The following is a 14582-nucleotide window of genomic DNA, read 5'->3' as shown; positions in this document are numbered from 1 at the left end:
AGGCTTCTGCTCTGTTTCTGAGTCCTAGGGTTGACCGCAGCAGCTTTCCTGCAGCTGCTCCTGGGATGAGGGCTTTGCCAGGTTCTCAGCAGGCCCCTCCCAGACTGGAACCCTACCCCCAAAACCCAGCCTGCAGGTATAGCCACAGCAGCCACTGAGATCTCTCTGGGGTCACTGTCCCTGGCTATGGGGTTACCGAGCACACAACTGAACAGGAGCTGTCAGATTCTGCCAGTATGTGCTAGAAGCAAAAAGAAAAACCACTGGGGCTTAAATATTTTTAGAAGGCTTACAGAAGAGACACCACTGGAGCTGCCTCCCAGGGACAATGAGGATTTAAATGCATGAACGTTTAGTCCACAAAATCCCACCAAGGGACCACTCTGTGTTGGGGCTGCAGAGAGGAAGCAGGCCTGGTTCCTGCTCTCCAGGAACTGACAGTCTAAATCCAGGTGTATGACAGCCGGCACAGCGAGGGGCGCCAAGGCGGACTGTGTGGGAGCTGGAAGAACCAGCCCCACGAAGGGAGGGTGGTGGTGACAAGAAAACCTCCAAGAGAGTGACAGGCAGCGTGCTTGCTGGGGGGGGGGAGGGCGGTCAAGAAGAGAAGTTCCAGAAAATGGGAGAGCGTAAAGAAAAGCCAGAGGAAGGAATTGGGATTGTATGAGTAGATGAGGAAGAGCCTCCATGGAAGCCTTTCTCTCACCCTGCAAGTGTAGAGTAAGGAAAGAGGATAGGGAGAGGTTAGTTCTAGACCTAAGTGTAAACATCCTAGCACTTAAAGACATACACAGTAGAGGACACTTGTTCATATTTTGGAAGTGGCAAAGGATTTGGATTAGCATTATTTAAAAAAATTAACTTAGTGCATTTCAAATATGATTTGATCCACATTAAGTTCAGACATAATTTTCAAGGACACACCTACTACCAAAAAAAAGAAAAAAAAAAACCAAAAAAACAAGGCGTGACCTACCACACTGGAAAGGCTATCTACAAACAGATCTGACTTAAGCCAAGGCCATCATGACTTACTTCTTTGACGTGATTATAGGCATGTCTGTCTTCATATCTGTAACAACAAAAAAGTCTGTTCAGACAATTTTCCTAAAGGTAAAAAACACATTGAAAATCCAGAAAAACAAAGAGAATTTCAAGAATCACAAAATCACACATTTAGAAGGCTAATCTTGCCCAACCAGCAATGGCGTGCTTTATATGCCATCATTCCCTGAACCCACTGGAAGTCAATGCTGATTGATCACAGTGCTCTTGCTGTGCCCAGATGTGACCCTGAAATCCTTCTCAACACTGCAGCGCAGCAGCAATGGCATGCAAGAGGAAACCCCTCTGCCACCTCTGAACTTTTGGATGAAAATATCGAGGCACTAAAGTTACGCACTTTGCCATTTTCCCGTGCTCCATAAGGCATCTTCAGTCAAAGCTCCCCACATGTACCTACAAAAAGGGTTGATGAAGTGAATTTCATGGCAGTGTTGGTGCTGGGTGTGGACCTGGGAGTTCTGGGTTCTAGCTCTGGGCATCTGGCTGGTTGAGCCTTTCCACCTTCGGTATTATTTACTGATCACCTGATGGTGTGGGTTTTAGTCCTCATCCTCCTCCACTCTGCCTTGGGCAAATCGTTTCTCCTTACCCAAACTCAGCCTTCTGCCCAGGGCATTAAAGGCTTGGAATAGATGATCATCAGCTTTAAAAACACTAGGAGTTCACATACTCCTACCTCCTTAGGAATTTGTCAGTTTTTGCTGTGTCATGACCTCCCTCCTCTGGTAAATTTAATAAAAATGACAATTTAGCATGCATTACTGATAGTCATCCATGTGTCAAGCACTGGAGACACAGAAGTAAGAAAGTAAATCCTCTTTTCTTGAGATACAGCCCATTTGGGGAGACAGACCAGAAATGACTGATTCTAACCCAAGCTGAGGAGTAAAAGGAGTATAAAGGGAGTAGCTCACTTTACCTGAAAGGCTTAGTAAAAAACACCAAGGAGGAGGAGTAGCTGAGCTGGGCTCTGAAGAGTGAATGAGGGTTCACCAGGCAGACCAGAGGGAAGGAGGCAGGGGAAGCCATGCAGAGGCTGAAAGAGTAAATGCATGGCAGGTCCATGGAATGGCAAGCAGCCCAAGGTGGCTGTAGTGCCAAGTAGAAGAGAGTGCAGAGAGAGGGTGGAAGATGAGGCTGAAGCCAGAATGTGAAGACCCTCCTAAAATGGACATTTGAGATTTACTTCTTCAGGGCAGTCCACAAGCTTCATTTATGATTCCTTGGCATAAATTCCTTTCCTTCAAATTTCTATTACTGTCTAAAATTCAGTTACTACACAGATCAGGAGAAGATTCTCAACTGTTAAGATCATCATACTATTTGAAAGCTTTCTAGGTTTCTGGCCAAATATTCGTAACTGCTGAAGCTTGATGGTGGGGGTCATTATGCTATTTTTTCCCCCACTTTTTGAAAAAGTGAAAAATTTTTCAGACATACAAAAGTAAGGAGAATAGTATAATAAATTCCCATGTTGCCATCCCTCAGCTTTAACAATTAACTCATGGCCAGTCTTGCTTTATTTGTTCTTTTGTTCATTCTCCTGTCTCCAGATTATTCTGAAAAAGATCCCTTACATCCTATCACAGCATCTCTAAGCAGTGCTTATGTATTTCTCTAAAGACAAAAAAATGAAAAAAAAAACCCAAAAAACCTTGTATAAAAAAATTGGGGGTGTTGGCTGGCTCAGTTGGTGGAGCATGTGACTCAAACTTGAGGCTGTAAGTTCAAGTCCCACATGAGCATAGAGCTTACTTTAAAAAATTATAAAAACTGGAAAAATAATTGCAATACCATTATTACTTTTAAAAATTACTATTAATTCCTTAGCCTCATCCAAAATCTATGGACTGTCACAATTTTTGAAAATTGGACTCAAAATCCATCTAAGGCCTATACGTTGCAACTGACTGATAAATCTGAAGTTGATTCTAATATACGTGACTCCACGTTTTTCTTCCCTGTGATTCACTTACTGAAGCAATTGGGTCTTCTGTCCTATACAGCTTCCCACTGGTCTGGCCTCAGAGGATCACGTCCCTACTGTGCTGTAAACACGGTGGCTCATCAAAGGTCGCAGGCCCAGTACTGTCCTTGAATTACTCATGGACTGTCCAAGAAGAACCTGCACCAACCTTTAAGCAACTGCCTCACTCAACATATCGCTTAGTTCAGCTCCCCTTGTTTTCACAGCCTGATTTTCACAGAAAGGGAAGCCATAGGTAAACAGCTAAATAGTAGGGGATCTATTTCCATTCTGTTGCAAAGGACTTGTCTTGTGACACTTGAGTACTTTGAGCAGCACTGGCTTAATTAACGCATTCTTTGACCCTGTTTCCTGCAAATCAGTGCAACTGGTGGCTTGACCAGATTCGGGCTCAGTATTTTGGGCAGCCTACTTCATGGGTGGTGCTGTGTGTTTCCCTCACAAGACAAAAAAATGTGTTGTCTCTTTGTATGTCATCAACACCACTGGTGATCAATGTTTTATAAGAGGATGCAAAATGGTGCTATTCTAATCCCATTATTTCTTGTTTATTAGCAGGAATCTTCTATAGAGAGAAATCCCTCACTACTTAGTGACCTCAAGAACCAGTCCACGTTTACGAATTTCCAAAATGGTGAATCCTCCACAAGTGAACTGTGAATTTCTCCTGGAATGTATCAGTATGTACTAGCAAAAATTAAAAGATTCAAGCGTTTTTTTTGAGGTATTATTACCAATGACTGGATTTTAAAACAAATTATAGTATTAATTCTTTTTGTTTGTTTTTAGCAAGAGAAAGAGAGAGAGAATCTGAAGCAGGCTCCATGCTTAGCACAGAGCCTGATGTGGGGCTCAATCTCACGACCCTGAAATCACAGCCTGAACCACAATCAAGTGTTGGACACTAAACCGACTAAGCCACCCAGGTGCCCCTATAGCATTATTCTCATTGATGTTCAAATGTTTCCCTCTTTGGTCTGGGGAGCCTCCTTTGAAACAAGCCTAGCACTTTTTGATAATCTTCTTTGCTTCCTGGTACAGATGTTTATTGTGAAAATCCTGGCTCTCAACCATACCAACATAATTAATCATGTGCTTTTCTAAACAATACCCATACAACAGTCGGTTGTATGATTGCTATCGCCTGTAAAATAATTGCTGAAAATAATGTGAAGATTATTTTGCAACTCTTCCTTTCTTTAGAGTATAGGGCAGGTTGATTGCACTGATGGTCCCAGTTCTTCAGGTCTTCCACCTGCCAAACACGTTGACTCTAGACAAGTTGGAGTAACAGCAAACATACCATGAGGAGAGGTCCAAAAAGCACCGGCATGCTGGGGCTTGCTTGTGACCCTCCACCATGACCATGAGAACACGCCTGGGCTAGTCTGCTAAAAGGATGACATATATGGTGCCCCCCGCCCCTCATCCCAGTTGAGACCATCCTAGACCAGCTGACAGCCAACCAACAGACAACCAGACACTAGTAAGTCCAGCTCGATCCATTATTGGACTAAATCCATCGGAGTAGCCAGCTGATCTCTATAACTAACCAGATGGAGAAGTATATCCAGCCAAGATCAGCACACCTACCTAGCAAACTTGTCAGCAATTTGGATGCTGCTGAAAGCCAATGATTAAATAACACTGTGCCAAGAGATAACTGACACAAAGTCTATCCTATTAGGATTGAACCTCAAGTCACCATGTTCTACAGTCACTCAAAATAGTTTTCTTCCATGGCTATACCACCAACTTGATATATAGATTCCGCTTTTTTAAAAAATTACTTTTAAAAATTTAACTTTGTTTTGTAATCATGTAACACATTTATAAGGTTCCAAAGTCAAATCTATAAAGTTGGACTTCTTTCTCCATTCTGTTCTGTCCCTCCACCATAGGCATTAAAAAGAATCCATGATTTATCCTTCCTTAAATTTCAAAAATATATTTATATCCCCCCACCTTCAGATAAACCATGGCACACTACGCAGATTCCCCCTTACTGTGCCTTCTTTGCTTAGGAACACATCCCAGTTATCCTTCATCCTTAGCTCAGCTCCATGGTACTTCATTGTATGAATGCAGTACAGTGTTAATTGACCAGTCCCCTCATACCGGACATTTGGGTCGTTTCCAGTCTTTAATATAAGAAACAGTTTGCAATGAATAGCCTCGTGCAATTTCTTTTCATATTTTTGCCAGTCTATCTTTCAGAAAAATTCCTAGAAATGGAATTGCTGGGTTAAAAGTAAATGCTGGAGGGGCACCTGGGTGGCTCAGTGGGTTAAGCCTCTGCCTTCGGCTTAGGTCATGGTCTCAGGGTCCTCGGATGGAGCACCACATTGGGCTCTCTGCTCAGCGGGGAGCCTGTTTCCCCCTCTCTTTCTGCCTGCCTCTCTCCTACTTGTGATCTCTCTCTCTGTGTCAAATAAATAAATAAAATCTTAAAAAAAAAAAAAGTAAATGCTAGATATCCACAGGCGAAACACTGGACCCCTACTTTATATCACACATAAAAATTAACTCAAAGTGGATCAGAGACCTAAATTTAAGAGCTGAAAATATAAAACTCTTAGAAGAAAACACAGGGGAGAATCTGCATCAGCTTGGATTTGGCAATGGCTTCCTAAATATGACACCAAAACCATAAGTAATGAAAGAAAAAAACATATAAACTGGACTTTATTAACATTAAAAAATTTTATCACTTCACACTCACCAAGATGGCTATCACAAAAAACAGACCAAAAAAAAAAAAAAAAATCAAAACCCAGAAGATAACAAGCGATAGAATTAGGAACTTTGTGTATTGCTGGTGGGAATATAACAGGGGGAAGATATTGTGGAAAACTGTTTGGCATTTGCTAAAAAATGAAAACAGAACTATCATAAGAGCCAGCAAGTTCACTCCTAGGTATATGCCCAGGAGAAATGAAAATATATGTTCACACACACACACACACACACACACCTGTATATGAACATTCACAGCAGCACTATTCATAACAGACCCAAGGTGGGAACACCCCAAAATGCTCATCTTTGGATGAGTGGATAAACAAAACATGGAATACCCATACAATGGGATACTATTCAGGATAAGTTCTGATAATGCTACAACATGGCTTCACAATGTATGATTCCAGGTACAATGAAGTATCTAGAATGGGCAACCTCCGAGGCACAGTGAACATATTAGAGTGGCTAGGGGTTAGGGGGAGACGAAGATTGGGGGGGAGGCATATGCATAAATCATTTTGGCAGCCATTGCTAAATTCCCCTCTGTGACAGTTTTACCACCTGCATTCCCACCAGCGATGCGTGAAGAGTGTTTCTCTGGGCCTCCCCAAGAAGAATATGGTCAAACTCTGGGATCTTTGCCAATCTGATTGCTAAAATGGTATCTTAGTGCAGGTTTAATTTGTATTTTTTCTTACAAAAAAATCCCAATTATGTTTTTATATGCTGGCATTGGTTATGTAATCACCTTGAGACTTCCTTGGACAAACACACTAAGGTAAAAGATTTTTAAGTTAAAAGAAGGCGAGTCAAGCAAGTAAGAACTACACACATTAGTTAATGTTTTAACAAATTCATTAATGTTATGGTTATTGTTTAAATTCTAATGCTAGAAATAAAAAATATAAAACTCATTTTGCATATAGGTGAAGAGGTACTTAAACTACTAGTACCTTCTGAGTGCACAGTACCCTGCTAGTCAATGTTTACCAACAGAAAAACCTGAATAACACTTTTGATAACTCCAGAAATTAGTTAAAACTCATTTTCACCAATCATCAGAATCCTTTCACCTTGATCAGAATTATTATAGTTGCTAGTTTTAGCAGTAAAATTGCCACTGTGCATGTTATGTCTTCTCCAGAGAATTTTCCTATTTAATCTAAAGTGTAAGATCAAAGAGGAAAAAAAATAATTTGCCAAATGAACTGAATGAGGTACGTTTACCTTTCCACTTAGCAATGAGCTTAGGATCTGAAATTGTGAAGTTTGGACGGCTTCTAGACAGGATACCTTTTCCAAAATAACCCTTCCAGGAAAAGAGAAAACAAAGTTAGTTCATGTTTAGTTACCATTTTTATAGCTGATGGAAAATAACTATTTGAGTTAACAAGAGATTCATTCTATTTTTCTAAGCTTTACATTTTCCTTCTGATTAATGATTACAAATGAAGATCTTAGTATTTATCTCTGATTGTTTGAAGAGTTCTAGTAAGTTTTCAGTACACCTTATGTGTCTTAACCTAATGATTTCAGTCTGGGTTTGGTAAGCTTAAGGCAATGAGACAGGCAGAGGCAGGGCCTTGGCCTAGAGCCCCATTTCATAAGGATCAATGCCACCTGCTGTATCCCACTGTGAGAAGGTGGCTACAGCATATGTATTTTATATAAAAATGTTTAGAAAAGCCATTTTAGAGAGGAAGTAGATCAGTGGGTGACATGGGCTGGAAGTGGGAGCAGCGATTAACTGCAATGGTACAAGGAAACTTTTTGTGGTGATGGGAATGCTCCACAACTAGACTGTAATGGTGATTGCACAACTCTATGAATTTACAATCATTGAATTACACATTTACAATGAGTGAATTTTTATGGCACTAAATTATACCTCAATAAAGCTATTTAAAAAATGCTCCCAAGTTGGGGGACCTGGCTGCCTCAGTTGGTACAGCATGTGACTCTTGAGCTCAGGGTTGCGAGTTCAAGCCCCCTGCTGTGGGTAGAGATTACTTAAAAAAAAAAAAAAAAAAAAAGCCACCAGTAATGTACTGGCTATGGATGGGGGTGAGGTGGGGAGGAAGCAGGCTACCAATCTCAACCTGAACTTATCATGGGTGGAAAACACAAAAACTAGAACTTGTTCTCATCTAAGAAGAGTTCCCCAAAGAGACAAGATCACAAATAAGGAACCAGAGTACATACTGAAGACTCACCTGTCCATGAGACAGAACAACATGCCACCCTGTGTTTACCTCTGGAGATGGAGTGGGAGAGGGGAATTTTTACTTTTTACCCATTAGATTCCTGTAAATTGCTTGACATTTTTATGAACATGCATGGCTTTTATAACTGAAAGACAAGAAAGGCCAACGCACTACCTTACTATATTGTTGCAATGTGGGTTCAAGGGTGGGGGAGTAGTCTTCCTCATTAACATATGGCTTCAGGGCACCTGATTCAAATTGCACAGTTCTCTCTAACACTGGACTGAATGGCAAGGAAAGAATACAGGTCAATTACAGTTTGCTTTTGGGAGTGAATGGGGGGGGGGGAGCAAAAAGGATAGCTGGCTCAGGGCTGTCAAAAGCAGCCATGTCAAAGCCTCTAACACTTACTCTCCCATAGAGCTGCTCCATATCTTCTGCGTTCCTCACAATTACGTTGTTGTTTATCAGCTCTGCTGTGAACACTCTGAAGTCTTGCTTAGGCCCACAGTCCTGACCAAAAGGAACGGGCAGTGGAGACTCGTAACTCTCATACACTCTTCTTTTCCGCTTTGGGGCACGGAAAACTGCTTCTGCCATTTCTCAAGGGTAGCTGTTTTTAAAAGAGTCTAATAAGGAGAAAGAAACAAATAGCCAATCCATAACTATGTTGACCAAAAATGGGGATGCATTTATCTCTAGGCTCAGAAAGCTTTGTGGTCCATGTGAAAAATAAAATATTTAGAAGCAGTGTACTAAAAGAAGGAGTAATGAGAACATTTTGTACAAGCACTAAAAATCCCAATCACCTAAAATATCTCAATTCCCAAAACTGTGCTCAAGAAGTCAGTAATGGTATTTCTAATTATCATGGACAAGACTGAGGCCTAGTGGCATGTCCAAAGTCATAATGCCATGCAAAAGTCTACTGATCGCAAGCACAACAGGATTCCTGTTCTTTCGCTCAGACAACAGACATTTACTGAGTACCTACCAGGGCCTCATTATAATCAGAGGTGTTGGCGATATAAAGATAAAGCCAAAAAAGACACTGTCCTCAAAGAATTAAATCTAGTCAGTATTTTTATTTTCCAAAATAAAAGGACCTTAAAATACATTCGAAACATCAGGTCAATCATCTTCTAATTTATAAGGTAAATTAATAAGTGATAACAACAATGACAGAAAGTTATTTCAGGGTTTGTTATGTACCACCAAATGTGAGTGGCAAAGAGCACAAACTCTAAAGCTAGAATGCCAGGACTGAATTGGCTTTACTAGTCCTACCTGTGTAATTTGGGGCAAAAGATGCTTAATCTCTCTGTGCTTTGGTTTCCTCATTTGCAAAATAAGGATGAAAAACAGACTCTATCTTAGAGTTAAGACCCCATAAAGGGCCAAGAAGGGTACCTGGTACATAATGAGCTTCACGCATGTATTTAATTATCATTATGGGGTGAGCACTACCAATTCTGGTTTACAGATGAAGAAAACAGGTTCAGGTCAGAGAGATTTTACAAAAGGTCCGTTCAGATGATCCCAGGTCTGTTGAACTTCAAAGCCTACACTCTTTTCACGGGGCTCTGCTGTGAGCACAGGCAGCATCTCCCACCCACCCTCTTTGTCTGAAGGCCCACTATTTCTCAAGATTAGGAGCCAAAGGGTTCCAGAGAATTATGGAATTACTTAGACAAGACTGCCCTTGTCTGTCCTTGTCTCAGTCCTGAGCCAGTGTGCACTCAGCACTCTGAGGAAGTAAAGGAAGCCAAAGTCAGTACCTCTCCCTTCCAGGCCTTATACTCGATCTGAAGAGACAAACAAGCACATAACACGCACGAAAGCAAACTGAAGGTAACACAACAGGCTACAATTTCATAATGGCTAAAGGAAGGAAATGAAGTTGAGTGCACCGTGTGATAAAGAAAAAGAGCCACAGCAGATATATCTAACTTAGGAAAATTCAACCACATGTAAAGGGGGAAAATGTAAACAGTGCAAGCGTCTGGGCCAGGCACTCCACTCTCCCAACAGAAGCCCTGGAATGAGAGGGGAGACTCGAATCTGCTGCTCCCTTTGTCCCGGCCCAGTTTGATTTAACTGGAGAGCAGATCCAGTGCTTGAAAATATAGTGGAGCTCTATCACACGTTTCATCTACATGGAACCAAGAGAAAAAAGTAAGACTGCTTATTAAAATGCCTCCTGCGCTTAATACCAGGATCCATTGGGCAACAGATGCAACCAAGCTTGAAACAGCCAGTGATGGTGGCCAAATCTATGGAAGGTAAGTGGTTTTATGGGTTCGTGACCATTAAAAAGAAATTGAATGCCTTGTCCAGTGTGTGATGATACCTTTTTCTGCCTTCTCAAAGAAATTGAGGAATCAGATAAGGACAAAGGAAAATATAGAACAAGCTTGAGTTACAGAAATTGAAAAACCAATTACAAAGATAACTGTGAAAAATAAGAATCACCAAGTTGAAACCTTCATAGAAATAACCAAGTATGCTAAGCAGCTAACACTAATTTTTAAAATAAGATCCCTCAATGAAATTACATACTGAGCATGACTCATATATACATTATACACATGCTATAAAGCCTTTATAACAAGCCATGTATGTTGGATGTTAATGGGCAATTAAGAGATTTTCTTCCAAGAGCATTTTAACTAAATTTTCACTTGCTGACTTATCCCTCAATCCAAGCTGATGATCACATTTCGTATTCAGAAGAAAAAGAATAAAAAAAAAAAAAGAAGAAGAAACAGCAATTTATCCTGAAACTTAAACAATGCTATGTCAGCTTTTTTGAGGCAGGATGTTTGAATCTAGTGAGAAACTTTCTAGGCATTTCCAGGAACAAGTTGAACTTTTATGAGATTTTTCAATTTTGAAACTTAACTTCTGGTTAGTATTTAACTTGTATATGCTACATTTGGAATTTTTTGAAAAAAAAAAAGAGGAAATGTTAAATGGCTAACTTCAAGAACTTCTAATTAAATTCTCTTGAACAAGTGACAATGAAGTTATAATTTGCCTGGTTTGGAACTTTCCCTCAGATTGCTGCTATATTCTCCTTATTTTTTTCAAGATTTTTTTTTTATATATATATATTTATTCGACAGTCAGAGATCACAGGTAGGCAGAGAGGCAGGCAGAGAGAAAGAGGCTGAGCAGAGAGCCCGATGCGGGCCTTGATCCCAGGACCCTGAGATCATGACCTGAGCCGAAGGCAGAGGCCCAACCCACTGATCCACCCAGGTACCCCAATATATACTCTTTAAGAAAAAAGCAAGAATGAGCTAGGACACTTGATGGCAAGAACTCTGTATTCCAACCCAAGTGTGTGTGACAGAAAGGTTCCTGCCACAAAATGTTCCCTGTTTTCCACAAAATCTCAAAGTCTGGTGGTGTTACCTCTGCCCGTGTGGCAGGAAAGGCTTCAAGAATCTGGCTCATAGGACTCCTAGATATGCAAACCTGCCATTATTATCATGCGACCTTGCACAACCCACTTAAGCTCTCTGAGCTCTGTTTCTTCATCTTCAACTTGAATAGGACTGGAAAACAGTTTGGAAGTCACTCAAAGGTTAAACACAGAATAACCATATGATCCAGCAATTCCATTCCTTGGTACAGATATAAGAAAACTAAAAACAAGTTCATGCAAAAATCCATACCGGAATGTTTAGTGATTCATAATAGCCAAAAAAAACCCAACAACAAAAAAAGTGGTAACAACCCAAATGACCCTCAACAGATGAATGGATTAATGAAATGTGGTGTATCCATATATAATGGATTACCAGCAATGAAGGAACAAAGTGCTGATAGATGCTACAGTGTGTATGAAGCTTGAAAGCATTACCCTAAGTGAAAGTAGTCACAAAAGACCACATATAAGACCATTAATATGAAATGTCTGCAATAGCAAATCCATACAGACAACAAGTGGATTAGTGATCACCAGGTGCTGAGGGAAGGGAGAAATGAAGAGCAACTGCTAATAGGTACAGATTTATTTTTAAGGGTGATGAAAATGTTTTAAAACTGGATTGCGGTGGTGGTGATGGCTGCCCAACTGTGAATATACTAAAATCACTCAATGAAACTGCTACTTTAAAAATCTAATAGGACAGGGTGCCTGGGTGGCTCAGTGGGTTGGGCCGCTGCCTTCAGCTCAGGTCATGATCTCGGGGTCCTGGGATCGAGTCCCGCATCGGGCTCTCTGCTCAGCGGGGAGTCTGCTTCCCTCTCTCTCTCTCTGCCTGCCTCTCTGTCTACTTGTGATTTCTCTCTGTCAAATAAATGAATAAAACCTTTAAAAAAAAAAAAAAAAAAAGAACCGTATTTCTATCTTCACCAAAAAAAAAAAAAAAAAAAAAAAATCTAATAGGACAAACCAAATGATCTCTAGTTTCATGGTTTTGTGAAGGAACTGTCTTGTGTTGAATTTGAAAGGCAAAACGAGGGAGAAAGGACTGAATTCACTAGTTTCCATTATCTGCATTAGACATTTAAGATATGTTTCTTTAGTGCCATGAAAGGAGAACAGCATAATGTAAGATGTGACATGTGAATAAAATCAGAAGAGGTAATTATCAGTAGGTACGACATGCCAGGCACGGACTGTGCCATATGCTACACACATGGGTACTACTATCCTCTTTCACAAACAAGGAAACTGAGGCTTAGAGAGGGCCAATCATTTGCCCAAAGCCCCAGTGCACAGAGATATAACATTGTAAGAAGACTGGCCTTAAAGAGACCCATGTCTGAACCACACACATATGTAGAGGAACGACTGGGCCAGTTGTCAAGGGGTTTGGAAGGTGAAGGCTGGTTTAGACTTGGAATCAGCGCAGAGGCTTACGCAGGGAATGAGAACTGAAAAGAGATTAATTAACTCTGGGTAGTATACAATAGTGGCTCTCAAGCTTGGGTGCCCGTAGAATCACCTGGAGAAATCTTAAAACTCCTAATGCTCAGAGCTTAACTATAATTACATAAGAAATTCTGGGGTGGGACCCAGATGATTTCGGCAGTAGCCAAAGTTGCCAGCTACTGGTGACAGGATAGCCTATTCAAACTCACTTAATCCCAACAGCTCCCTAAAAGTACTGTTACTACTCCCATTGTTCAGAGCAGGAAAGGGACTCAGAGGGGCTGAGTGCTATGCACCTGTAAGGGATTGTTGTTTCTCCTTTCCCAACCCAGGACATACTTGACTCCAGACACAAGAAGCGTTAAGTGCATTTACTTTCCGATCAAAAGTGGGGCTTGCTCCTTATTCTTCCCTTGAGCAGACAAGCTAACACTGTTCAGGTATTCAGTAAATGTTTATTCCAAACAAAACAAGCAAAACAAAAACGGGGGAGGAAGCTCCATTTAATTTTCCAATCCCCTGGAAACACCCTGTCAAATAAACCTGGTTAAAAAACCTCCCACCCAGTAAAGCTCACCTTCTCCCAATTAAAAAATGTTTGAAGCTCCAACGGTGTACCTCCTGGGCTAAGGGAGGCAAGGATGAAAGGGACAAGGCAAACAATCCAGGCCCTGGGGAGCTTTCAAGTCAGAACCTGAGACTAAGCCACATAAACAAACGATAACCCTTTGAAGGTTGTTGTGAGGATTAAGTGGGTTAACTCTGTGAAGGCGAAGGAGCCTCGTACTGGGCCTGTCATGTGCAAGATGCTAGCCAGACGGGGGCTGCAACTGCAATAAGTGACTGCACACAAGCCAGAAGGTATTAAGGGCCCACGAAATTCATAACTCCCTGCCTTACTTCATCCCTCTGCGGATTTCCTTGAGCGCCCCCCCCCCCACAACCGCACTAGCGGCTGAGGATCCCCTCGGGCAGAGACGGGTGTCCAATACACCTCTACGTCCCCAGCCCCCAGCACTGAACGTGGCATCCTGTTCTTGGGAAAGAACGAAGAGAAGTGTAAAGGGTACAGGTGCTGGAAGAACCGGAGAGGGGCTAATTCCGGTGGAACCAGGAAGCCTGGCTCCCCTGCCCGGTCTACTCTGCGGCGGCTGTGCAACGCGGGGAGTCTCTACGCCCTTTCCGCTCCCGCTCCTGCGAGCTTTCAGAAAAGGCGCCGTCGCCTCTCACACCGCGAGACGTGGCCACCGCGCTCAACGCCACCGGACACCGGCGGCTCGCCCCGGCGTCTTACCTTCCTTAGCCCCACGCGCTCGTCGTTACCCCGGTAACGCCGGCGGGTGGGCGGTCACCACCGCCGTCAAGCAGCGCGGCCGCAAAGCCGGATGAATGCGCAGCCGCAGAGTCCTCGGGCATGCCTGCCGGGTCTTTGCGGAGAGCGCGTGCGCAGAAGCCGCGCATACTCTTGACCCTTGGCCGGGTGTAAGCGAGTTGTCCTACCGGCCCTTCTTGGGGTTGTATGGCCAGCCTCCTGCATAGATGCCACTTTTGTTGAATCCTCACAGCAGTCTCGCAAGATTCGTTTTACATGAGATCCCAAGTTACTTGTCCTATGTCACATAGCTAGGAGGTAGTGGAAAAGAGGCTCTAACCCAGGCTTGAAGATTTAGAGTTTGTCCCAGGGCTGGCGGTGGGATAG

General features: G+C 42.2%; 1 protein-coding gene across 3 annotated transcripts in view; it reads right to left on the bottom strand.

Moving 5' to 3' along the window:
* Nucleotides 1–14287, bottom strand: part of TSEN2 (tRNA splicing endonuclease subunit 2) — a 43331-nt gene extending 29044 nt beyond the window's left edge. For all 3 annotated transcript variants that reach the window (XR_004281819.1, XR_004281820.1, XM_032327665.1), the window contains exons 1-4: nt 14178–14287; nt 8410–8627; nt 7022–7103; nt 1036–1072 (exon numbers count right to left, since the gene is read on the bottom strand). Coding sequence is in view for 1 of the 3 variants with exons in the window: in XM_032327665.1 (XP_032183556.1) it covers nt 1036–1072; nt 7022–7103; nt 8410–8598 (308 nt within the window). In the remaining 2 variants the exon portion in view is untranslated. The remainder of the gene's footprint in view (nt 1–1035; nt 1073–7021; nt 7104–8409; nt 8628–14177) is intronic.
* Nucleotides 14288–14582: the final 295 nt, after the last annotated feature.

The sequence above is a fragment of the Mustela erminea genome, chromosome 1 (genome assembly GCF_009829155.1).
Source record: "Mustela erminea isolate mMusErm1 chromosome 1, mMusErm1.Pri, whole genome shotgun sequence".
In the NCBI taxonomy this organism is placed as follows: Eukaryota; Metazoa; Chordata; class Mammalia; order Carnivora; family Mustelidae; genus Mustela; species Mustela erminea.
The sequence above is the reverse complement of the archived record's forward strand: the minus strand, read 5'-3'. Positions and strand labels throughout refer to the sequence as shown.